Source organism: Acinonyx jubatus, chromosome B4 (assembly GCF_027475565.1).
Source record: "Acinonyx jubatus isolate Ajub_Pintada_27869175 chromosome B4, VMU_Ajub_asm_v1.0, whole genome shotgun sequence".
NCBI classification, from domain to species: Eukaryota; Metazoa; Chordata; class Mammalia; order Carnivora; family Felidae; genus Acinonyx; species Acinonyx jubatus.
The window spans coordinates 127,222,847-127,243,891 of NC_069387.1; the positions used below are offsets into that span (position 1 = coordinate 127,222,847).

A 21,045-nucleotide genomic window follows, 5' to 3' on the forward strand; every position below is an offset into this window, starting at 1 on the left:
TGCCGCCACCGGGGTCCTCAGGTGCTGGGGACAGAGCTTGGGGACCGAACTGGCTGGGTTGGAGAAGGACTGTCACTCTCACTCTCTTTCCCAAAGTAACAAAGCGGTCACTAGCCTTTCTTGAGCGTCTGCTCTGTGCCAGACTCCTACCCATCACCTCCTGTCCCCTCACAGCAGCCTGGACGGTAGGGACCGTGTGCTCCCTCCTCTAAAGGTGAGAGAAGCGAGGTCAGACAAGTGACCTGCCCAAGCCACGCTGTATGAAAGGGCAGTCTCGGACTCTGTCCCCAAAACCTCCAACTGGGTCCTCACACCGTAGAAGGAAGCCCCCAGCCCCAGTGCGGGACCCTTGTGGCAGAGCCCATGTCTTTGTGGCCCAAAACGAAAGTCCCTGTGAGTAGTGGGGAGATCCGTTCTTCCTCAGGTTCCTGCTCCAGCTGTTAGGAGCCCCCTCCCTGACCCCCTGCCTAGCGCCCGGCCCCGCATCCCCTTGCCCACAGCCTGGCACAGTGGGCAGAATTGTGGGTCCTAAGCAGACGGGCAGGAGCCATCTTGAAGGGGATATACCAGGATCTCAACCCCCCAGAAGGGGGTGGGGCATGTCCAACTGGCCCCACTTCGTAAATGAAGAGACTCAGGGGTGAGGGTGACAGCCACAGGCCGCCCAGCCAGCAGACCCCCAGCTGATGGGGCCTTCCACCTTCACACCCCATGCACTGCCCTCACCACCTCACCCCTGCCCTTCCTTCCAGATCCCCGTCACCCAGGCCTGCCTCATGGAGGACATCGAGCAGTGGCTGTCCACTGACGTGGTAAGTTGGCCTCGCCCCGCCCAGAAGCAGAGGCTGGGACACATTCCTCCCCCCGCCACCAACAGCAGGCTCATGAGGAAGTGACTGGTCACAGGGGCAGGTGAGCAGCTGGTGAGGAGGGGAGCGCCAATGTGGGACACCTCCTGCCAGCCGCCCGCCCTCTCCCAGGCACTCTCCTCAGAGGCCTCCACCTCACAGCTGCTGGGGCCGAGCCTTTCCTGAGAGTGCTGTCACCGCGGGCCCCAGGAGCCTCAGCCCGAGACAGGAAAGGCAGGATGGGCTGAGGGAAGCCGTCACAGTGGTGAGCCCTGCGCCTGCACCAGCTCGGGGGGCCCTCCCTCCGGTGCCTCTGAGAAGCTCCACCAGCGGCGCCATCTTCCAGACCAGGAAGCTGATGAGCAGCCCTGAGGGGTGCCGAGCCTAGGAGGAGGCAGGGGCCCAGACCGTCTGCAGAGCCCTGCGGCCCCCAGGGAGCGGCAAGGGCGGCCAGCCTCGGCTCTCCTGTCCAGGGCCCCTCCCCCTGCACCTGCCACCCCACCTTTGGGCACCAAGGACCAAGGGCCTGGACGCTCCCAGGCCCAGAGGCTGCCTTCTGCCAGCGGCCAAGACGGTGTTTCCGCCCGAGGTCACGCGGGGGTCCGTGCCTGGGGGTAGCAGGAGGCACCCCCCCACTCCCAACTTTAGCACGCGTGGCCTCCGTCTCTGGGGCCCTTCCCGCCACAAGGGCAAGTGGGTTCACCATCTACACACCGGAAGAAAAGGAACTGGTGTTTATTGAGGACCGCCTGGGCTTGGCAGTCCGATATTCCATTTTAGCTTCCCGACAACCAGTTCTACCAAGCGGGAAACTGAGGCTCAGAGCAGTCAGGTGACACCCAGGGCTGCAGCTCGGGGAAGAGTGGGGACAAGGTTCAGGTCCTGGGCCCACTCCGCCTGCCCCAGACGACTGTGGCTAACCTCCTCCTCCTTCTGCTTTCTCAGGGGAATGACACGGAGGAGCCCAAGGGCGTCACCAGCGAAGGTAGTAGGCCCTGCCCGACCGCCCCTTCCCCCGCCCTGGCCTCGGAACCCGCCCCCCAACCCCTCTGTCTCGTTCCTCTAGAATTTGACAAGTTCCTGGAAGAACGGGCCAAAGCAGCCGATCGGTTGCCCAACCTCTCCAGCCCCTCGGCCGAGGGGCCCCTGGGTCCCCCTCGTGGCGCTGCCCCTCGAAAGAAGACCCAGGAGAAAGATGAGGACATGCTGTTTGCCTTATGAGCGTGGGGCCTGGCACCTGCAGCCTGAGCCCCCGCTGCTCCCACAGTCCCCGACGGGGGCCTGTTTCCCTCCTTCGGTGTTAAGGCTGCTTTGAGGATGGCTTGTTACCCCCTCCTCTTCGCCTCGAGGATAGGCTGACCCTGCTGTGGCCGCACCGCCTGGGCCGTGGAGAAACAGCTGGATGAACCGGGGTAACGAGTCAGCTCTACATTGGGATCTTGGCCACCCCTGCCTCCTTCCCCACCCCAACCGACCACTACTTTGCTGAGACAGGCCGGCCGCTTGGTTGCCCGGATGTGACTCCTTGTCCTAGGGGATCCCCTCCCTGGACCCTTTCCACACTGCCAGTCGAGGCCTGGCTGGAGGCCAGAGGCAGCAGAAGCTTCTGTCGCAGCCTCCGGTCCATTCCCCGGCCCCTGCCTCGTGGACCCCAAAGGCTTTGGCTAGCTGTCGAGGGCCGGCTGTGGGGGCCTCTGCCCAGCCGCACGCTGTCCAGGTACGAAGCTGTGTGTGGTGGGGGCAAGACCCCAGCAGCCCCAGGCCGCAAGGAGAGGCTCCTGGAGCACCTGTGGCCCCCACGACCTCCACTGCCTTTTCCTCCATCATCCTCCTCCTGTTCCTCCCGGTCAGGGCTCCACCGGGCACTGGGCCCACCCACCTGTTGATTGACCTTCTTGTACTGGGAGAGGTGCCTTTTGTAGCCCCAATTAAAGGTAGGAAAGCACCCTGCTGGCAACGCTGTTGAGTCTCCAGGTGGGAAGTGTCTTTCTGGCATCACCAGAGACCAGGACTGCTCTGGGCCGGGCCAGGCCGGGCTAGGGGCATCCAGGAGAGGGCCCTCTACAAGCAGGGTGGTGGCACTGGGCAGCACCGCGTGCGGGCAGGTGCAGCCCCCTCACGCCTCACAACACGGGCTGCAGCCTCGACTCGCCCCATCGCTCTCCTGAGCAACCGCCCTCCATCCCGAGGGCACCTCCACACTCGCTGTCCCCCCCCTCGGGCCAGCTCCTGTCCTGCAACAGTGATCACAGAGGAGTGGCTGCAGACGGTACGGGCGTCCCATCTGAGGCCCGGGTGCCAGGCACCGCATTAGGGCTACACGCGGGCTCGGGCAAAGTAAAGTGACTGTCTCCTGTCACAGATGCTGAGCCTGTGACTCGGTGGGTCACGTGAGCTGCCCCAGCCCAGAAGAAGTGGCATAGATGCTTACCATGGGCCAGGTGCTTCCTCGTGCATCAGTGCATTGTCCCCATTTTTCAGATGACAACACTGAGGCCCAGTTTGGATGCCTTGGCACACAGCTCGGGGAGCTGAGCCACAGGGTGTAGGCACGGGGTCTTAGTAAGTTCTTACTCCGTGGCAACCCGAGAGCCCCAGGTCTTGGGGAACCACATTTCCCAGCCTGGAATCTCAACACCAGGCTCCCCGAGGGGCAGCCCAGCCCTCAGCGGTGGAAGGGAGGGGGCTGCTCTGTGGCGGGAGCGATTGACCTGCCTGAAAGGTCTACCTACAGAGGAGGGAAGAAGTCCGGACGCGTGGGTCCAGGGGAGCCTGGACTGCTGAAGTGTGGCCCGGGTCTGGGAGCAGCCACCGGCTCCCATCGGTGACAGGCAGGAGATGTTGGCACGCAGTGCCGTGATCTTGGCATGCAGGAGACCAGACCCCGCCAGCGCTCCGGGTGGATTCGGGGCCAGGAACTCCAGGGACAGCTCTAGGCTTGCCCGTCCCCCCAAGCAGGGGGGGGGGGGGAAGCGCATGGCCCAGGCCAGGCTTCAGAACTTGGAGATGAGCCAAGCCTGGAGGAAGGTGGCGGCTGCAGCTCACCTCTGGCCTATTTCTCCAACCCTAACAGCCTCTTCTCACAGGGGAGAGGGGCGCGGCTACCCCACGGGCCCGGCTGTCCGGTGGAGTCGCTTTGGTGAGACACAGGCTCCCTGGGCCCTCGCCCTCTGCTCATACAGCCTCAGTGGTCCAAACCCCAGCTCCCCTCCTGCCTCCTGCGCGTGTGAGCGGCGCATTAGCCCAGGTGATGCCAAGGCTGGGGTTTTAACCAGTGCGAGGTGTCGCCTGCGCCTGCTCTCGTCCCTTGGCAGGTGGCCCCCAGGCCAAGGTGTGGAGCCCTGCCAGCCTTGCCCAGGCTGCTCCTCCTCAGAACTGGGAAGAGGCCAGCGTCCGGGTACCACACTGTCACTCGGCCGCTTCTGCTCCCTGCCTCCACTCGGGCATTAGCACCCCCTCCATCTTACCGGCCTTATCACACGGAGGTGGCCAAGTGTTGAGGACTTTGGTCTCCCTCTGAGGGGCCCCAGACTGCTTTCTCTTGCTGGGCCTTGCTGCCTCCTTGGGTCAAGCGCTCCCGCCAGCCCACGGCTTCCAGGGGTCCCTTCCTGGGCTATTTCTTGCTGTTGCTGCCAGGAACAACACAGCGGCCCTGCAGGGTCCGGAGCGGCTGGATTCTGTGCTCGGTTCCACATGACGGATGAAGTTGGGTAAAGTGCCTGGGGCTTGGGACCATCTTTTTCATACTGTGAACCTTCTGCTGGTCCCTGCCTGGCTGAGGTTGGCAGCATCCGATGGTCAGACGGGACGACCATGGCAACACGAGACCGTCCGCCCCCCACTCCTGGCGTGGCCTGACTGCTGACGCGCTCGCGCACTCACACATGCGCATACTGGCTCACGTGGTGGGGCACGCTGTCCGGGTGAGCTGACAGGTGTACCACCTACTCACAGTGAAGCTATAGGCTTCTGTCCCCAGGCCCGACCTGGGAGCCCGAGGCGAACTCCCTCCCCTTCCCCTGCAGCCCCTCCCCACCTCATTCGGAGGAGCCCCTGGCCTGGGCCTCTCCACAGTCACAGGGGCCCTGTGCGGTCAAAGGTTTTGATCCCTGCTTACAGGTAGGGAAACTGAGGCCCAGAGAAGCAAAGACTCGCCTAGGCACACCATAACGGAAGAGTGGGACCCAGTCTGCTGCGGGGAATGGTGATCTTACAAGGACCCAAGCCCAGGGAACCTTCTGTGGAAGTCTCCAGGGGCTCGTGGCCCTGTGAACTAGAGTGGCCAAGTTGTTTATTCCTTCCTGCGTGTGGCGTCCCCCGAGCGCCAACTGTGTAGCAGGCGTGGCTCTAAGTGCTGAGAGTACAGAGCTGAAGGTGGCCAAGTGCCAGTCCGGGGAGGGGGAGGGGGTCACTCAGCTCAGCAGGGAAGGGGAGCAGCCAAGACATAAATGCAAGAAGTGCCACCTGCTCTGGAATGAAGGAAACTGATGGCTCGGTGGGGCTGTGACAGGGCCCAGGGCTAGAGCGGTGGGGTGGAGCAGCGGCGGGGGCCAGGCAGGGAGGGCTCTGGGCGTCCCCCAGAGGGGGCGGCACTGGGGAACACCTCCCAGGGTCCCCTCCTCTCAAGAGACAGCAGATGGGGCTGGGATGGATGAGGAAGCCCTGGCAGGAGCCAGGCTGGGGATCCCTGAGGCCTGGGCCCTGGGCAGTCCCTCAGCGGCAGGAAGTCACTCGGCCCCACATGAAAGAGGACCAGCTGCCGCTGGGGACCGTGGGACGAAATGAATGCGGCACCAGCAGCTCCTGCTGGGCCCAGCTGCCTCAGTAGGTGGTGGCACCAGGCCAGGGACACAGGCAGGTTGAGTGGAGCCCAGCCCATGGGCAGGGGCAGGGGCACCTAGGAGGCAGCCCCCGGGGGCTGCGTGAAGCACCAGCTCTGCCTGGCAGAGCCTCCACTCCCCCCCGCCCCGCACCCCCTCCTGGCTTCCCTGGGCCACCAGAACCCCACCCTAGGCCTGGACACTGACCACCACCCCCCCCCCCCCCATCCCTCACCCCAGTGTCAGCATCCAACCTCTCCAACTGTCCTCTAACAGCAAATCCTGGCCTGGCCACTTCTGAGCTGTGTGACCTTAGGCAAATTATTAACCTCTCTGTGCCTCCGTTTTCTCACTTGTAAAAGGGACTGTACCAGCTGCTCCTTCATAGGGTCGTGGTACGGATTAACAGAGGAGGAGGAGCACAGCACCTATCAAGAAGATGCTCCCCACGTGCTGCCACGGATGGTACCCCTTCCATCCAAAACAGCCTCTGCGGCAGACACCCGGCCAGGGGCACTGCTCCTCTGACTCCGGGGTAATTGCAGGGACCCCAGCCCTCTAGGGTGCCCACTGCGTCCAGGACAGCCCCAGATCCTGCGACGGTGCCTTTTCGCATCGCTCTGCTAGGCCCGGGGTCCTGGACGCAGGGCTGAGCAGGGCTGACGGCGAACGTCTGCAGAGCCCCTCTTCCCCCTCCCCTCAGAATGGCCCCGGGCTCGGGTCAGCGTCCCACGGTGGCCACGAGATGGCAGCAGCGCGACACGCACCGGGCCCGCAGGGGCACGCGAGCACGCCGTCCACCACCGCCCAGGCGGCCACCCTCTCCCCGGCTGACCCGGGCACCGGCCCTCTCTGCCCTCGCACAGGGGTCCTGGGCCCCCAGTCCAAACCCCGCAAACTCCCTTACCCTCTGCCTCCCCACCCCCCGCACGCTGACAGGTGCGGGGCTGGGAGCTCCGGTCGGAAGGACCCTCTGCGTGTCTGGACAAGGGACCTCAGCCCTTTTATTCCCTCCGACTCACCACCGGGTTAGGGGGAGGATTCGAGGAGACAAGCGGGGTCGGGGGCAGCAAATCAGAGCCCCGTCCCCCTCGTCCCCTCGGAGCCCGCAGAAGCTGCCAGCGCCTCCTACAAAGCAGACGGCGCGCTCATCCACACGGGGCGCTGCGCCCTGGCTTCCCGGAGGACGCGGCGTGCAGATCCGTGTGTACCTGGTTCCGCCCGTGCAAGCAGGAGAGCTCGCGTTCACACCAGCCGCTCCAACCACAGTCGACGGCGCGGGACCCCTCCCGGTGTTCCCTATCTATTGCCCCCTTCGGCAGAGCGGGGACCTGCCCCCCACCCCCTCCCACCCCGTTACCCTTCAGGGAGGGACCACCTCCCGCAGCCCCCACTGCCCTGCCGGCAGATGTCCTCCTCTCCTTGCTTGGGTGGCCACATCATGCCCGGATGGAACACCAGAGCCCCCGCTCAGACCCTGGTCCTCACCCTGCGCAGGCTCCAGCACCCCACTCTGGCCCCACCCTCCCCGCACCCACCGCCCCTTCCCCATCCCCTGGCAGCAGCCCACCCCCACCTCCAGGCTGCCTCCCACCTCGCTTGGCCCCGTCTCTGTCTCCCGGCTTCACCCCCGCTGTTGAGGACAGGAGCAGAAGAACGGAAGAGGTCTGAGTCTAAGAAGGACGATCAGAGGAAGCCTCTCTGAAGTGGCATCCACGTCCACTGTCCGCACGGACCATCCGAACTTTGTGCAGTTCCAAACTACCCCGGCCTACCTCCTGCCTCGGAAAACGGCACAAAAGCCCTGGGTCAGTGTGTGTAAGGCCACCACAACAGAGCATCACAGATTGAGGGGCTTAACACAAAGGTGGTGGCTCTCGGTTCTGGGGGCTGGAGGTCAAGGGCCAGTAGGGATGTTTCTTCTGAGGCCTCTCTCGGGCCTGCAGGTGCCGTGTTCTCCCTGTGTTCTCACGTGGTCCCTGTGTGTGACTGTGTCCCAACCTCCAGTCAGAATGGATCAGGGCCCACCGTTAATGACCTCGTTTAACCTTAATCCCTCTTTAAAGGCCCTACCTCCAAATACACATTCTGAGGTCCTGGGGGTTGGGACCTAGACATTAAATCAGGGGGAGGGCACACTCAGCTCAAGATGGTCAGCTATACCGATGCCCTCAGGGCCCTCTGGCCAGGCCCACCTGCTCTTCTTACCCACACAGACTCTGCAGAAAGGTGACCACGTGTGACACCCCCCGCCACGCCCCTGCCCCTCCCCTGGGAAGGGCTGTGAGGGGGGGCTTATCGGTCCATCCTTGGGCCTCGAGAGCCAAGGGCAGACCAGAGTGGGGAGAGTAAAGGAAAGGCCACAGGTGCCCAGAGCCTGAGCTATGGGCCGTCCTGGTCCCCATGCCACCCATTACGTTTTAGAGCAGACCCAAGGCAGCGAGTTTGCAGGGTTCCCTTACGCCCACCCTGGGGTAGGACCACACTTGGGGAAGCAACCTCATGGGGCCCCATCCTCTTTTCTCACCTCTGACTCAGGACTGTGGCCTCTCCCTCCCTGCCCCTGTCCTAGGCCAGTGCACATGCCTCATTCCCGCACTGTCCAGGCTGGTTCCACACAGAGGCTGCACCTCTAGACTTGGCTGACACAGGGGAGACGTCAACACCTACCCCGGCCCCAAATCCCACTGTGATTCCACAGACAGGGAAACAGAGGCCCAGGGGAGGGAGGGGGCCTGCCTCACCACTGGGCTGCTTCCCACCAGTGCAAGGTCGCTGGAGGCAGCCTCGTTCCAGCCTGGCCTGGGGCTCCTGGGTCCTTCCCCCAACCCAGGACCCATAAGGGTGGGGAGCCACCTGCTGCGTGGGAGGCAGGGGTGGCCGTGAATTCCAAGGCCCTGGGCGGTCCCCCTCGATAGCATGGCATGCTGGGTGCCTGCTGGGGAGCTTGGCCCACTGTCTCAGAGGCAGGAAGGAAATGAAACCCAAGCTGGGAACACCCTTGCACCCAACCCCCAGCCGCACCCCAAGCTAGTCCCCGGAAAGGGGAAGCAGATGGTCCACAGCAGAGGAGGGCCAGGGAGCTGTTGATGTCATTCCCTGCCCCTAGAATACACCTGGGGTAGGAGGACCCTACCACCACCCTCCCCACCCTGCCCTCTGCTGCTCCTGAGATGGAAAGAAAAGGAATCCCCATTTTATGGAGGAAAAAAGTAAGGTTCAGGAGGGTCAGCTGACCAGTCCAAGGTCACGCAGCTAGGAAGTGGACAGGCCTTACTGAGTGCTCTTTCCTGGGGAGAAAGGGTCTTTGTGGGGACAGAGGTGAGGTGCGGTTTATTCTGGTGCTGGAGATATGCCTGGGGCTGCTTCGGAGCCAGAAAAGTCCCCTTGTGTGAGTACGTGTGTGTGTGTGTGCACCTGCATGTGTGGCCCTTAGCTGGTGGGCTGGACGGTGCCATTTATTCTACAGAAGCTTCCTGGCCCCCTGCAGGGAGGGGGCTACGGCCTGGAGGGGAACTAGAGCCCAGGTCTCCCACTGGAACCTGCCCAGCAGGAAGCAGGGAATGGAGGGTTCTGGAAATCCCTGTGCAGAAACACCTACCTCCCTGGCACCCTGCACCCGCTCCAGGCTCCCCCAGGATATTACACCAACCGGTCCAGCAGCTTGTAAACCTCTCACCAAAGACCCTGGATGTGGACGGGGTTTTTTTTTGTCTATTTCGGTTCGTTGTCTACACAACATTTTGCGAAGCATTGAGTAATTAACATTTTTCCCTGTACGCGTCATCAGTGGACGCTGTGTCCAGCGTGGCACAGCGGACAGCCTTGTCCCTGCCCCCAGCTGCACACCTGTTCGTCCAGCCCCCTGGGCCCGCCCACTGCTTGGGTCAGAACCCCAACCCACACCGGCAAGGAGCTCAGGACAGCCGTGCTTACTGTGCCCAGGGTGCCACCATGGCTGCCACAGGCCCTGGCCTCACTCTTCATCACGCACCATGGGTCATGACCACCCCGTCGTCTGCAATGGTCCCACCACTCTGCAAACCCAGCTCGAGGGTGGGCTCCTTGACTCCCAGATGAGCTACTGGTTCTCTCCCATTTGCCCTGCGCATCTCGGCACTTGGGGATCTTGGCTTTCAGGCTCCAGCTTCCAACACGAAGCCCCTTATCCCCCCTCCCTCACCCCTCCCCAGTTACTCTCCCACCAGCAGATCCACCCATTGCCCACCAGCTGAGAGTCAAGAGCAGACAGCATTGGGCTTCCTCCCATGTTGCAGCAGAGCCAGAGGGCCAGGAGAGGGGGGTGGAGACCCCTAGGCTGAGAACACCCAGGCCTTCCAGCCCCACCTCCAACCGTCCTTAAGCCCTCCCTGCCGTCCATTCACCCCTGGTCCAGGCGCCGTCCAGACATCCGTCCATCCAGTACAGATGCAGATTCAGCCATCCCTTCTTCCAGAACCTGCATAGACACCTGGCCCACAGAGGACATCAAGGCCCCACCAGAGAGGGACGTCACACAGCAAGAGCCACTGTGGGTGGCACCAGGTGACAAGAGACCTCTCTGTCTCCCTCTTCCTGGCCACAGCCCACCAGAGAAGAAAGAGACCAGAGGACAGAGCAAAGGGGGGGGCAAAGGAGCAGGTACGCACCACCCCCAGGTCCCTCCAGCAAGGCCCTAAAGTGCTGAGGGGCAGGGAGGAAGTGGGTGTCCAATCAGAGGACAATGAATTTGAGACTGGGCTTCGTCATGTGTGACAGTGACAAGAACGTTCGCAAAACTGCCAGAAGTGTCACAAAGGCTGTGGATGGGGGGCTGGGCGTGGTTGACGACAGTGGTTGGAGAAAATGAACCCGTGTCACTTTCAGGTTTGTGAATGGTGACTTTGGATCTGCAAGCGTGGGGAGAATGGAACCCGTCTGCAGTGAGAGGGAGGGAATCCTATGGAAGCCACCAGGAAGGGGGGAAGCCCTGGGTGGTCAAGCAAGCGTGCAGGGAAGATCCGGGCAGGGGAGGACACGGGGTATGCCCAAAAGTTTTGGAAGAACAGACCTATGGTACTTGCCACGTTAGAGCGTGAGGCCTGATGTCACCCCGGTGACCTCAGGATCTTTAGCAGATCCTCTGCTCACAAGCATTTGCAAGAGTAGGATTTTGTAGAAATGGAGAAGGGGTGAAGTTCCACATTTGAGTCAGCACAGGACCAGGAGACTCACTCCGGAAGAAGCCAGAGCAGTGGGGGCAGGGCAAGTGTCGAAAACATGAGCATCCAGGATCTCAGAAATCTCTGGAGGACTTTGGACTTCTACTGGGTGTGAAGCTGGGGGGTTAAAGCATCAACCCTGCCCTCGCTGCAATGTCTCCCTCACACGCAGCCAGAATAACTTTCAAAAGGCCAATCTGACTGGGTTTTACAACACCGCCATGCCGAACCCCAACACACACACCTAAACCCTTCACCTGCTCTCGGGTTAAAGACACACTTCCTGGCCTGGCTTCCAAGGCCCTGGGGGTCTGCATCCTGCCACACTCCAGATCTCTGCACTGCACACACACACACACACACACACACACACACACACACACACAGGTTGTCTTTCACACCTCGAAAGTTTCACGCCCTGACCACAGGGCCCTTGCACATGCTGTTCCTTCTAGAACTGACCACCCCCCAGTTAACTAACTCACCCTGCAGGGCTCCACCCCAGACTTCCCCACAATGTCCTTCCTCTAACTCGGAACTCATCTCCGTGAACGCACTGGCAAAGAGGAATGGAATAACCGCAAGATGGCTTAGAGTCCACACCTTAGACCAATCCTGATTCATGCCCTGCCACTGGGCCCGCCTTCCCTGAGTATGTCTTCATTTGAATCCTTACCAACTTGGGAGATTGTCATCAAGGGGGAAAGTGGATGGCTGTTGAGTAGACAACCGACATTATCCACCATATTACCATGCCGTCCATACTCTCCTATTACTTTTAGACATTTCTGGAAGGTGAGGCATGAGCAGGAGCATGAATGCACTTGCCACGGTCTGGGGGCTGGACCCAGACTGGCCTGACAAGACTGGGGGATGTGTGAGTGATCGTGGAGCCTCACTGTTGGCTTGTTTTTAACGCAGGTAAACTGCAGGTCAAATCATATCCCCTAGAACACACACACACACACACACACACCCGCACAGCAGAACTTCTCACCTCGTTTAGCAACAGGTAAGGCTTTTTGTCTCACCCTCCAACAAAAGCCTGGTTAAGACTAGGGCACAGTCGTAGACTAGTGGTGCCATCCAGCTCATTAAATCCAGTTTTTGCTTGCACGCCTCCAGTGATGGGACACTCACCACCTCCCACAGGCGCCCATTTCACCAACGCCGACCCATCAATTAAGCCATAAAATCTAGTCGGCATATTGGTTAATGTGTACAGAGTCTCAGTTTGGGATGATGGAAAAAGTACTGGAGGTGGGCAGTGGTGAGAGTTACATAACATCGTGAATGTCCTAAATGCCACTGGACTGTATGCTTAAAAATGGTTAACATGAGGAATTTCATCTTGTGTGTATTTTACCACAATGCAAAAAAAGAAAAGAAAAAAAAAAAGCACCGCCTCTGGGGTTCACAACTTACAAGCGTGACTTCGACTACTTTTCAAGTGACCTTTAAAAAGGTCACTTAGGGGCGCCTGGGTGGCTCAGTCGGTTGAGCGGCCGACTTTGGCTCAGGTCACGATCTTGCGGTCCGTGAGTTCTAGCCCCGCATTGGGCTCTGTGCTGACAGCTCAGAGCCTGGAGCCTGCTTCAGATTCTGTGTCTCCCTCTCTCTGACCCTCCCCTGTTCATGCTCTGTCTCTCCCTGTCTCAAAAATAAATAAACGTTAAAAAATAATAATAATAAAATAAAATAAATAAAATTAAAAAAAAAAATAAAAAGGTCACTTAAAAAAATCGAGCTGGCTGTTAAGGCAAACGGACACACCACACCCTCTTTGATCCTGATTTCCCTTCATTCAGTCTTGTGCCCCCCAGCTCAGAAGTCTGGGCTCAGTATTTCCAGCGTCCAACCTGCCTCTGTCCGCGCAGGGGCTGCAGTGGCTGGGACCCTTGCCCTGCTCCGTGCTAGGCTCTGAGGACCTGTCGAGGAGCAAGTCACTGCCTCTGTCTTCCCAGACACAAGGAACAAGCAGATCTCTCTCTTCTTTTCTCAACTTTTTTTTAACGTGTGTTTAGTTTTGAGAGACAGAGACAGACAAAGCGCGAGCGGGGGAGGGGCGGAGAGCGAGGGAGACACAGAATCCGAAGCAGGCTCCGGGCTCCCAGCTGTCAGCCCAGAATTCCTGACACAGGGCTTGAACTCATAAACTGTGAGATCATGACCTGAGCCGAAGTTGGACACCTAACCGACTGAGCCACCCAGGCACTCCAGATCTCTCTTTTGTTTTTCTAGTTGAAACGGGACTCCCAGACCAGCCACTAAGCTCCCGAGGGACTGGTCCATGATGATCCATCCCTGAAGACCTCACTCAGGTGGGATGATGACAACAGCACAGAAGACACTGGTCCCTGAGTGCTGGGCACACACAACGTTTGTGGGGAGCTGCCCGTGGCCCCCTGGGAAGGCTGGGTGACACAGGGCAGCCTGGGGGTGTTCCAAAAAACAGGAGGCAGGAACTGCCATCTTCGAAACCCCCTCCCGGAGCAGCCCCACCCCAACCCCCAGGAATCACAGACCAGTCAAACCATCAGAGAAGTAGACAGAGAGCAAGAGGGAACTGAAAACCCAGATGTCTCGCACTCCGACTGGCAGCCGGAGGGCCACGTCCAGTCCCGTAGTGATTTTTTTTTAACTGGGTTATTGCCAGAGTTTGAAAAAGAATGTGAAATTTCTCATTTCTCTTATTAAAAAAAGAAATAAAAGACGACGTCTCGCATGGCAAGAGCTGGCTGGAGCTGAGTTCCAACTGCCCCCTAGATGGGGCATGTGGGCCCCCAACTGGCCACAGTCTTCACCCCACTGGCCCATCAAGCCCCTGGAGGCCTCTGACACATCCCTTGTCACAGAGGAGTGGATGACGCCCGGAGGCTGAGCGGCTTTCCCAGTTAGTAACTCATCTGGGACCAAAAAGACCTAGAATCTCAGGCGGGCCACCCAGCACCCACTCCAACCCTCTAAAGGACCTCTGAGATGGCTCCGCCCTGGGCAGCAAAGTGGATTCACCTGCGTGGGGGAGGGGACAGTGGCTCTCTAGGAAACCCGAGGAGCCGGCCAGGGACCAGGCCCATCCCGCTCAGCCGCAGACATGCCCCACTCCAGGGGACACAGGCAGTGAGCCACTGTCTTCGTCCCTCGCCACCGTCCTATCTCCCCCGGTCCCCATCTCTCCTCATCAGCTCTGTGGGTAGGTCCAGGAAACCTGAACGAGTGGTTAGCAGTGGCCAGGTGGGTGAGTTGAAAGGCCTTCAGGGCAAACGTGGGGAGGAGGTGGGCTAGAGGGAGGGTGCGGAGAGAGGAAGGGGAGCCGGGCAGCCCTCTGATGGGGAGGAAGCTGGGAAAAGAGCAGCCGTGGTTGAGGGGCAGCAGGTAGGTGGGCTCGGTAATGCTGAGCTGATCACCAAGCCCCTTCCTCAGCTGGACCTACGAAGCATGGTTTCTTGTTTTTTCTCTCCCAGGGGCAGGAGATGTAAGTGACCTGTAAGTTGGCATGAGTAGAAGGTGCACAGCAGTGATTTCATACACACAGATATTGCGAGATGGTCACCACAGTGAGTTAACACCCATCACCTCACTCGGTTATCCATCTCTCCCCCTCGTGATGAGGATTTCTCTTCGCAACTTTCAAAGGTACAATATGGTTTTGCGAACGCTCGTCACTGTGCTGGACCCGACATCCCCAGCAAAGGGTTGTGTTTTGTGCACACGCATGTCCCCGGCGGGCTGGCGGGGGGAGGCACTTAGGGACCCAGGGGGGTGGAGGAGCCACCATTTGAACGGTGCCTGTTGCCAGCCAGAGGCAAAGAGCTGTGGAGGGTCTCGCACTGGCTACGGGATGCTCAGGCCTGAAATCTTCCCCCCTCCCCCCCCCCCCCCCCCCCCCCCCGCCAAGGGAGGCAGGAAGGGCAACCCCACCCTTTACCAGGGACACATGGAGAAGGGCCCCCTACACAGGGGCTCTGGGGATAGAGGTTGCTTCTCAGACACCGTTCACAGGGGCCACGACGTGGACAGTGCCCCTGGAGTTGTGCAGCCCAGAGTTCTGCGGCCCGTGGAGAATCCTGAGCCACTCAGTCTCCAGGCCATGTCCTTCCCCCGGGTGGGGGGCTAGCTCAAGTTCACGCTGCAGCCTGCCCACTCTGACCTGCCTCTACCTCATTCCCGCTCACTCACTGCAGGGACTGGGGAAACATGCGAGTGACAGGGCCAGGCCATTTTTATTTGTCGGTAATCGTAATTATAACGTATCTACGATAATTATTACTTTGTATTCAGCAACTACAATAAGCCAGGCACGGGGGATAATTTCATGTCACATAAGCCTAGGAGGTAGGTACTATTATTACTCCCATTTTACAGATAAGAAAACTGAGGCCCAGAGACATTAAAAGATTGAGTCAGGCCACACAGCTTATTACTAGTGAGATTCAAAGCTGTGTCTTTGTATTTAACCACCAGGCTTTACAAGGAAAAATAGCATTATTTATATTAACAGATCCCATTTTCCTTCGTTTAATGAGCATCCCCTTCTTGACACAAAGGCACTTGTCCTGTCCTCTGCAGTCACAGCCTTGGTAAAGGCAAAGTAAAAATCTGGTATTGAAATGCATCCAAGGCAGAGAGCCTCTCCTCTGCTGTCCTGCCCATCGCTCCTTTGCGGTATATTCAACAAACTTCTATCTCCTTTAAGAAAAAAAAAAAAAAAAAGATGGGGTGCCTGCCTGGCTCTGTCATTAGAGCATGCGACTCTTGATCTCAGGGTCATGAGTTCAAGACCCATGTTGGGTGTGAACCTACTTAAAATAAAAAATTAAAAAAAAAAAAAAAAGGAGACTTCTGGTTGGCTCAGTGGGCTAAGCATCTGGCTCTTGACTTTGGCTCAGGTCATGATTTCAAGGTTCATGGGCTCAAGCCCCACATCAGGCTGTGCGCTGGCCGCTGGCAGTGCAGGGCCTGCTTGATAGTCTCTCTCTCTCCCTCTCTCTCTGCCCCTCCCCCACTCATGTGCTCTGTCTCTGTCTCAAAATAAATAAACTTTAAAAAATAAGAAAGAAAGAAAGAAAGAAAGAAAGAAAGAAAGAAAGAAAGAAAGAAAGAAAGAAAGAAAGAAAATTTTTAAAAAAGACAAAGAAACGCATCTAAACTCTGCCACCAACTAACTGGGTTTCCGTTTCCTTGGTTCCCCCTTATGAGGAGACGTAACAGATCCATACAGCATTCTGGCCAAAAATGTTTAACCAGAATCTAAACACGAGAAAAAAGACAAATCCAGAACACGGGACGTTTTCAAGGCAACTGACCTGTCTCTTGCAAACAGTTCTTCAAAAGTCAATGTCGTGAGGGACGCCTGGGTGGCTCAGTCGGTTGAGCGTCCGACTGTGGCCTGGGTCATGATCTCATGGTTTACATGAGTTCAAGTCCCACGTCAGGCTCTGTGCTGACAGGGTGGAGCTTCAGATTCTGGGTCTCCCTCTCTCTGTCCTTCCCTTGCTCATGCTCTCTCTCTCTCTCTCTCTCTCTCTCTCTCTCTCAAAAATAAATAAACATTAACCAAAAAAATAAAAGAGGGGGCGCCTGGGTGGCTCAGTTGGTTAAGCGTCCGACTTTGGCTCAGGTCATGATCTCACGGTTCGCAGGTTCGAGCCCCGCGTCGGGATCTGTGCTGACAGCTCAGAGCCTGGAGCCTGCTTTGGATTCTGTGTCTCCCTCTCTCTGCCCCTCCCCGGCTCATGCTCTGTCTCTGTCTCAAAAATAAATAAAAACATTTTTAAAAAATGTTTTTTAATAATAAGATCTTTTTAAAAAGTGGGGGAGGGGGTGAAGAGAGAGAAGAGGAGAGAGGAAAGAGAAGTTGAATGAGCCTATTTCAGGGCCCATTTCCGTCTTGAGTCGAGGGCCCTGCGTCAGTCTGTTAGCAACAGCATGACCCAGCACCACAGACTGGGCGGCTTCAATTTTCCCATAGCTCTAAAGGTCGAAATGTCGGCAGGTTTGCTTTCTTCCAAGGCCTCTCTTTGGCTTGCCAACAGCCTGCTCTTTCTGTTTTTTTGTTTTTAAGTTCATTTATTTATCTTGAGAGAGAGTGACTGCAAGTGGGGAAGGGGCAAACAGAGAAAGGGAGAGAGAAAGAATCCCAAGCAGGCTCCACACCATCAGCTCAGAGCCCAACGTGGGGCTCGAGCTCACAAATCGCGAGATCATGGCCTGAGTCGAAGTCGGACACTCAACCGCCTGAGCCACCCAGGCGCCCCAGACAATAGTTTTCTTGTGTCCTCACAGGTCTTCCCTCTGTGCATGTTCCAGACGTCTTTCTTTCCAGAAGGACACCGGTTACACTGGAGTGGGGGCCCATCCTAAGAACACGGTTCTAACTCCGTCACCTCTGTAAAGCGTCATCTCCAAACGCAGTCACATTTTAAGGTACCAGAGGTTAGGGCTTCCACAGATGAATTTGAGGAGGGACACAATTCTGCCCATAACAGATCCTAAGACCACTTGGAGCTTCACCCCAAACTCCACAGGGGCACAAAGAGGCCTTTTCAGGAAATCACGTTTGTGCCCGCCCCCCCCCGCCCCCAGCACCAAGGCTGAGCTCCTGGCAGGTTGTTGGGGGGAGGGGGCTGCCGCAGGCACCTGCCAGGAAAGAAAGAGAGAGAGAGAGAGAGCTCACGAGCTCTTCCTTCACCTTTGACACCACCAACCTTCTCATCCATTCCTGCCCCTCTCCCCACCCCCCTCCTCCACCCCTCCCCACCCCATGCACACACAACACAATACAGACACCCAGCAGCCCAGCCAGTAGTTCAGGGTCAAAGTCAAGTCAAGTGACCTGCGATAAGGCTCCTCCCTACTCTGGGTGCAATGTAATAGGCCTCTTCCTGGATTCCCAGCATCCTTTCTTTGTCCCTTAGGGGGTGGGTCCCCAGACCCCTCAGTGTCCTCACTCCCAGTCAAACAGCACACCATCTTGCAGAACGCTGGAGCCGTCCTTCTTCCTGGCCGGCACTCACAGACTGAAGCAAACCGCCCCCAACCCCATCCCCAATGGCAAAAGTCATATTTACTGTAGTAACAGGACAAATAAAGTTATAAAAAGTAAAGGTTTACTTTCACCTGCAATTAGGTAAAAGACTCCAAAAGCCTTAAAAAAAAAAAAAAAAGATTTTGTTTTTAAATAATCTCTACACCCAACGTGGGGCTCGAACTTACAACCCCAAGAAATCACAGCGCCCCTGACTGAGCCAGCCAGGTGCCCCAAGACTCTCAAAGTTTTAAAAAGAGGTCTATGCGTGGCCCAGTAAGTCTGCTCTTGGGTTTCCATCTAAACCCATAATCAAAAATGGAGGAAATACGTTGCCTAAAGATGTCCCTTTTGCTGTTATCTGCAATGATTTGTAACCCAGTGTGTGCTTCCGTGGTACCCCCAAGTTCTTGAATTACGCGGGGACACCCTGTCCTTCAATTTTCAAGTGCAAAGCTCCCAGCCCCACCCACCCGGCCAGCAGGGCGCCTCTTGGGGGAGCTCACAGCCCCGAGGGCCACCCCTTACTCTCCTTGTCTGCTGGGAACACCTCCTCCACCTCTTCCGTGGGGGCCTATTCCTTCATTCCCACAAAGAACCCCATCCGAGCCCTTGTGAATGGCAGATCTGGACTGAGGGTCTGCCGTGGAGAAGAACTACAGGGCACACAGCACGGCAGCTACATAAAAGTTTAGCATTAGCCACCTCCTCCCGTAAACCCAGTGGCCATTTCTCACCCCTGGCAATTTCTTTCTTTTTTTTTTTTTAATGTTTTATTTTAGTTTTGAGAGAGAGAGAGCGCGCACACGTGCGCGTGCGCGTGCCCGCAAGAGCAGAGGAGGGACAGAGAGAGACAGGGAGACAGAGGATCCAAAACAGGCTCCACACTGTCAGCACAGAGCCTGATGCAGGGCTTGAACCCATGAACCGTGAGCTGAAGTAGGATGTTTAACCGACTGAACCACCTGGACGACCCAGCCCCAGCAATTTCTTATTGATCACTTTCTCATCCTAGACCCCAGCTTATCCACAAGGATGCATTTTGACTTTCGTGGGCTGGAGGCACCTCTGTCTTTGAGGATGCTCTCTCTAAAAATAATAATAATAATAAAATAAAAATTACACCTTAGGACTGCAGTAGTATAAAGATGAATATACTCCAGGCTGGCCTCATTATTCTATATTTCTTATTACTTTATTCTTTGTTTTGTTCTGATTTTAAAAGAAATTAAAACATTTCTGTGGGCCTCTGGACTCTGGAGAGCCCTAGGTAAGCCTAAGAGAGAAAGAAGTCAGCTTACCTGTTTTCCAGCATCTGCTGAAGGCCTTGGTCTATAGACAAAGTCTCTCACCGCCTACCTTTTCTCCTCCTTTCTTTTACCTTCCTTCCAGATCTTGGGGGGCAGGGGGAAGCATGTAACATTTCTGCAAAAATAAAAAAGACAATTCTTGGGGCGCCTGGGTGGCTCAGTCAGTTGAGCGTCTGACTTCAGCTCAGGTCATGATCTCATGGTTCGTGAGTTCGAGCCCCGCATCAGGAGCTCTGCTGTCATCGCAGATCCTGCTTTGGACCCTCTGTCTCCCTCTCTCTCTGCTCCTCCCCTGATTCATACATGCGCGCTCTCTCTCTCAAAAATAAACAAACATTTAAAAAATAAAAATAAGTAAATGACAATTCTTGGATATGAAAAATGCCCTTCCCCTGGTATGTGAAAGCCACTGAGATTGTTGTAAATACTCCTTATCGTTCTTTTTCAATAGGAAAAAAATACATAGGAAGCAACCCAAAGGTTTAGCAGTAGGACCGAGGCATTCAGGATACTATGTGTTGAATGAGTGAACATGTCCCCTGAATGGATTTTTATGAGCCCTGTGAAATGATGCTTAAAAAGGCCTTGTAGTAATTTGGGAAGACGGTTAGGTTAATTAAGCAAAAGGAAGGCAAAAGTACAATATAGACGTTATGATTACAACCATATAGAATTTACAAAGAAAAAGGCTAGAAAGAAAAACAGCTATTTCATAAGCTGTGTTCCTGTCATCAACATTCCTTACATAGAATCATCCTGTGTATATACTCCTTTGTGAGCGTAAGAGTTTCAGCACTGTTTTTAATCCTAAGAAATACACTGCGGGGTTAACAATGGTTGTCTGCAGGCTGGGGATGGCAGACTTAAATGGATTACAGTAGCCATGCAGGATTTTCTAACTAGTGGATCAAAACGGAATATTAAAAAAAAAAAATGTATTTAAAGGGAGCCTGGGTGGCTCAGTCCGTTAAGCATCTGCCTCTTGATTTCGGCTCATTATCTCACAGTTCTTGTCTCACAGTTCGTGAGATCGAGCCCCACTCTGGGCCCTGTGCTGACGATGCAGAGCCTGCTTGGGATTCTCTCTCTCACTCAAAATAAATCAACTTACAAAAAATAAAAACAAAAAATGCATTTAAAAGTCAACAGTGACAGAGCCATGGAACGTCATAAAGTGAAGGGAGCTCATCTCTCCCCCTCAGTTTGAAGATGGGGAAACGGAGGCCCCAGAGGCACCCAAGTGTTTGCTAACTTGGGCAGAAGGGAACTTGGGATCATACCAAAGACCCTCCCAGGCCGCCACAGCAGTCCCCACGCTGCCCACGATGCTGTGAGTGGCGGAACCACCCGCTCAAATGTCACTTGCTAAGGTTGCCACCGTGTCTGCCACAGATGCCCCGCAGGCTGGCAGGGGTGGCTGCTGGAACCCCGGAAGGCCAGGGGCCAGGGGGCGGGGCGCGGAGGGGCGGAGCGCGGAGGAAAGCCCGCAGAGGACCGCCCCCTGAGCAATCCTTCTGCCCAGCGCCCGGCTGCTCTTTCCTGCTGAGTCACGCCCGGCCTGCTTTCCGCTGAGTCACGGTCCCGAGGTCTGTTTTCGCCGAGTCACGGTTCCGAGGTCTGTTTTCGCTGAGTCACGGTTCCAGCTGCTTCCCGCCTCACTCCCTTGGGGCTAGGTCCCCGCAGCCACACCCCGGGGCCGGCACGTCGTACTGCCTGCCGCGCCCGCATCCCCGGCGGAGCCAGCGTCCCGCCCCCTGCTCCCGGGTCCTCGCCAGCCTCCCCAGCCTTGCTTTAGGGACCCGGCCTTCTCAGCCGCCTCTGAGGACCAGGCGCTCTGCA

At 57.0% G+C, this 21,045-nt stretch overlaps 1 protein-coding gene and 1 long non-coding RNA gene across 6 annotated transcripts in view; one reads left to right on the forward strand and one right to left on the reverse strand.

Annotated features, from left to right (window-relative positions):
• TOM1 (target of myb1 membrane trafficking protein) overlaps positions 1-2,809 on the forward strand; it is a 42,863-nt gene extending 40,054 nt beyond the window's left edge. For all 5 annotated transcript variants that reach the window (XM_027070893.2, XM_027070895.2, XM_027070894.2 and 2 more), the window contains 3 exons: positions 753-812; positions 1,794-1,833; positions 1,915-2,809. In XM_027070893.2, the coding sequence (XP_026926694.1) occupies positions 753-812; positions 1,794-1,833; positions 1,915-2,069 (255 nt within the window). In that variant the 3' untranslated portion in view covers positions 2,070-2,809. The remainder of the gene's footprint in view (positions 1-752; positions 813-1,793; positions 1,834-1,914) is intronic.
• A 13,686-nt stretch (positions 2,810-16,495) lies between these two features.
• Positions 16,496-20,694, reverse strand: LOC128311056 (uncharacterized). The gene is made up of 3 exons (XR_008288977.1): positions 20,487-20,694; positions 19,198-19,321; positions 16,496-17,508 (listed from the first exon to the last, which is right to left on the reverse strand). It is a non-coding gene; the product is annotated as an uncharacterized LOC128311056 (long non-coding RNA).
• Positions 20,695-21,045: the final 351 nt, after the last annotated feature.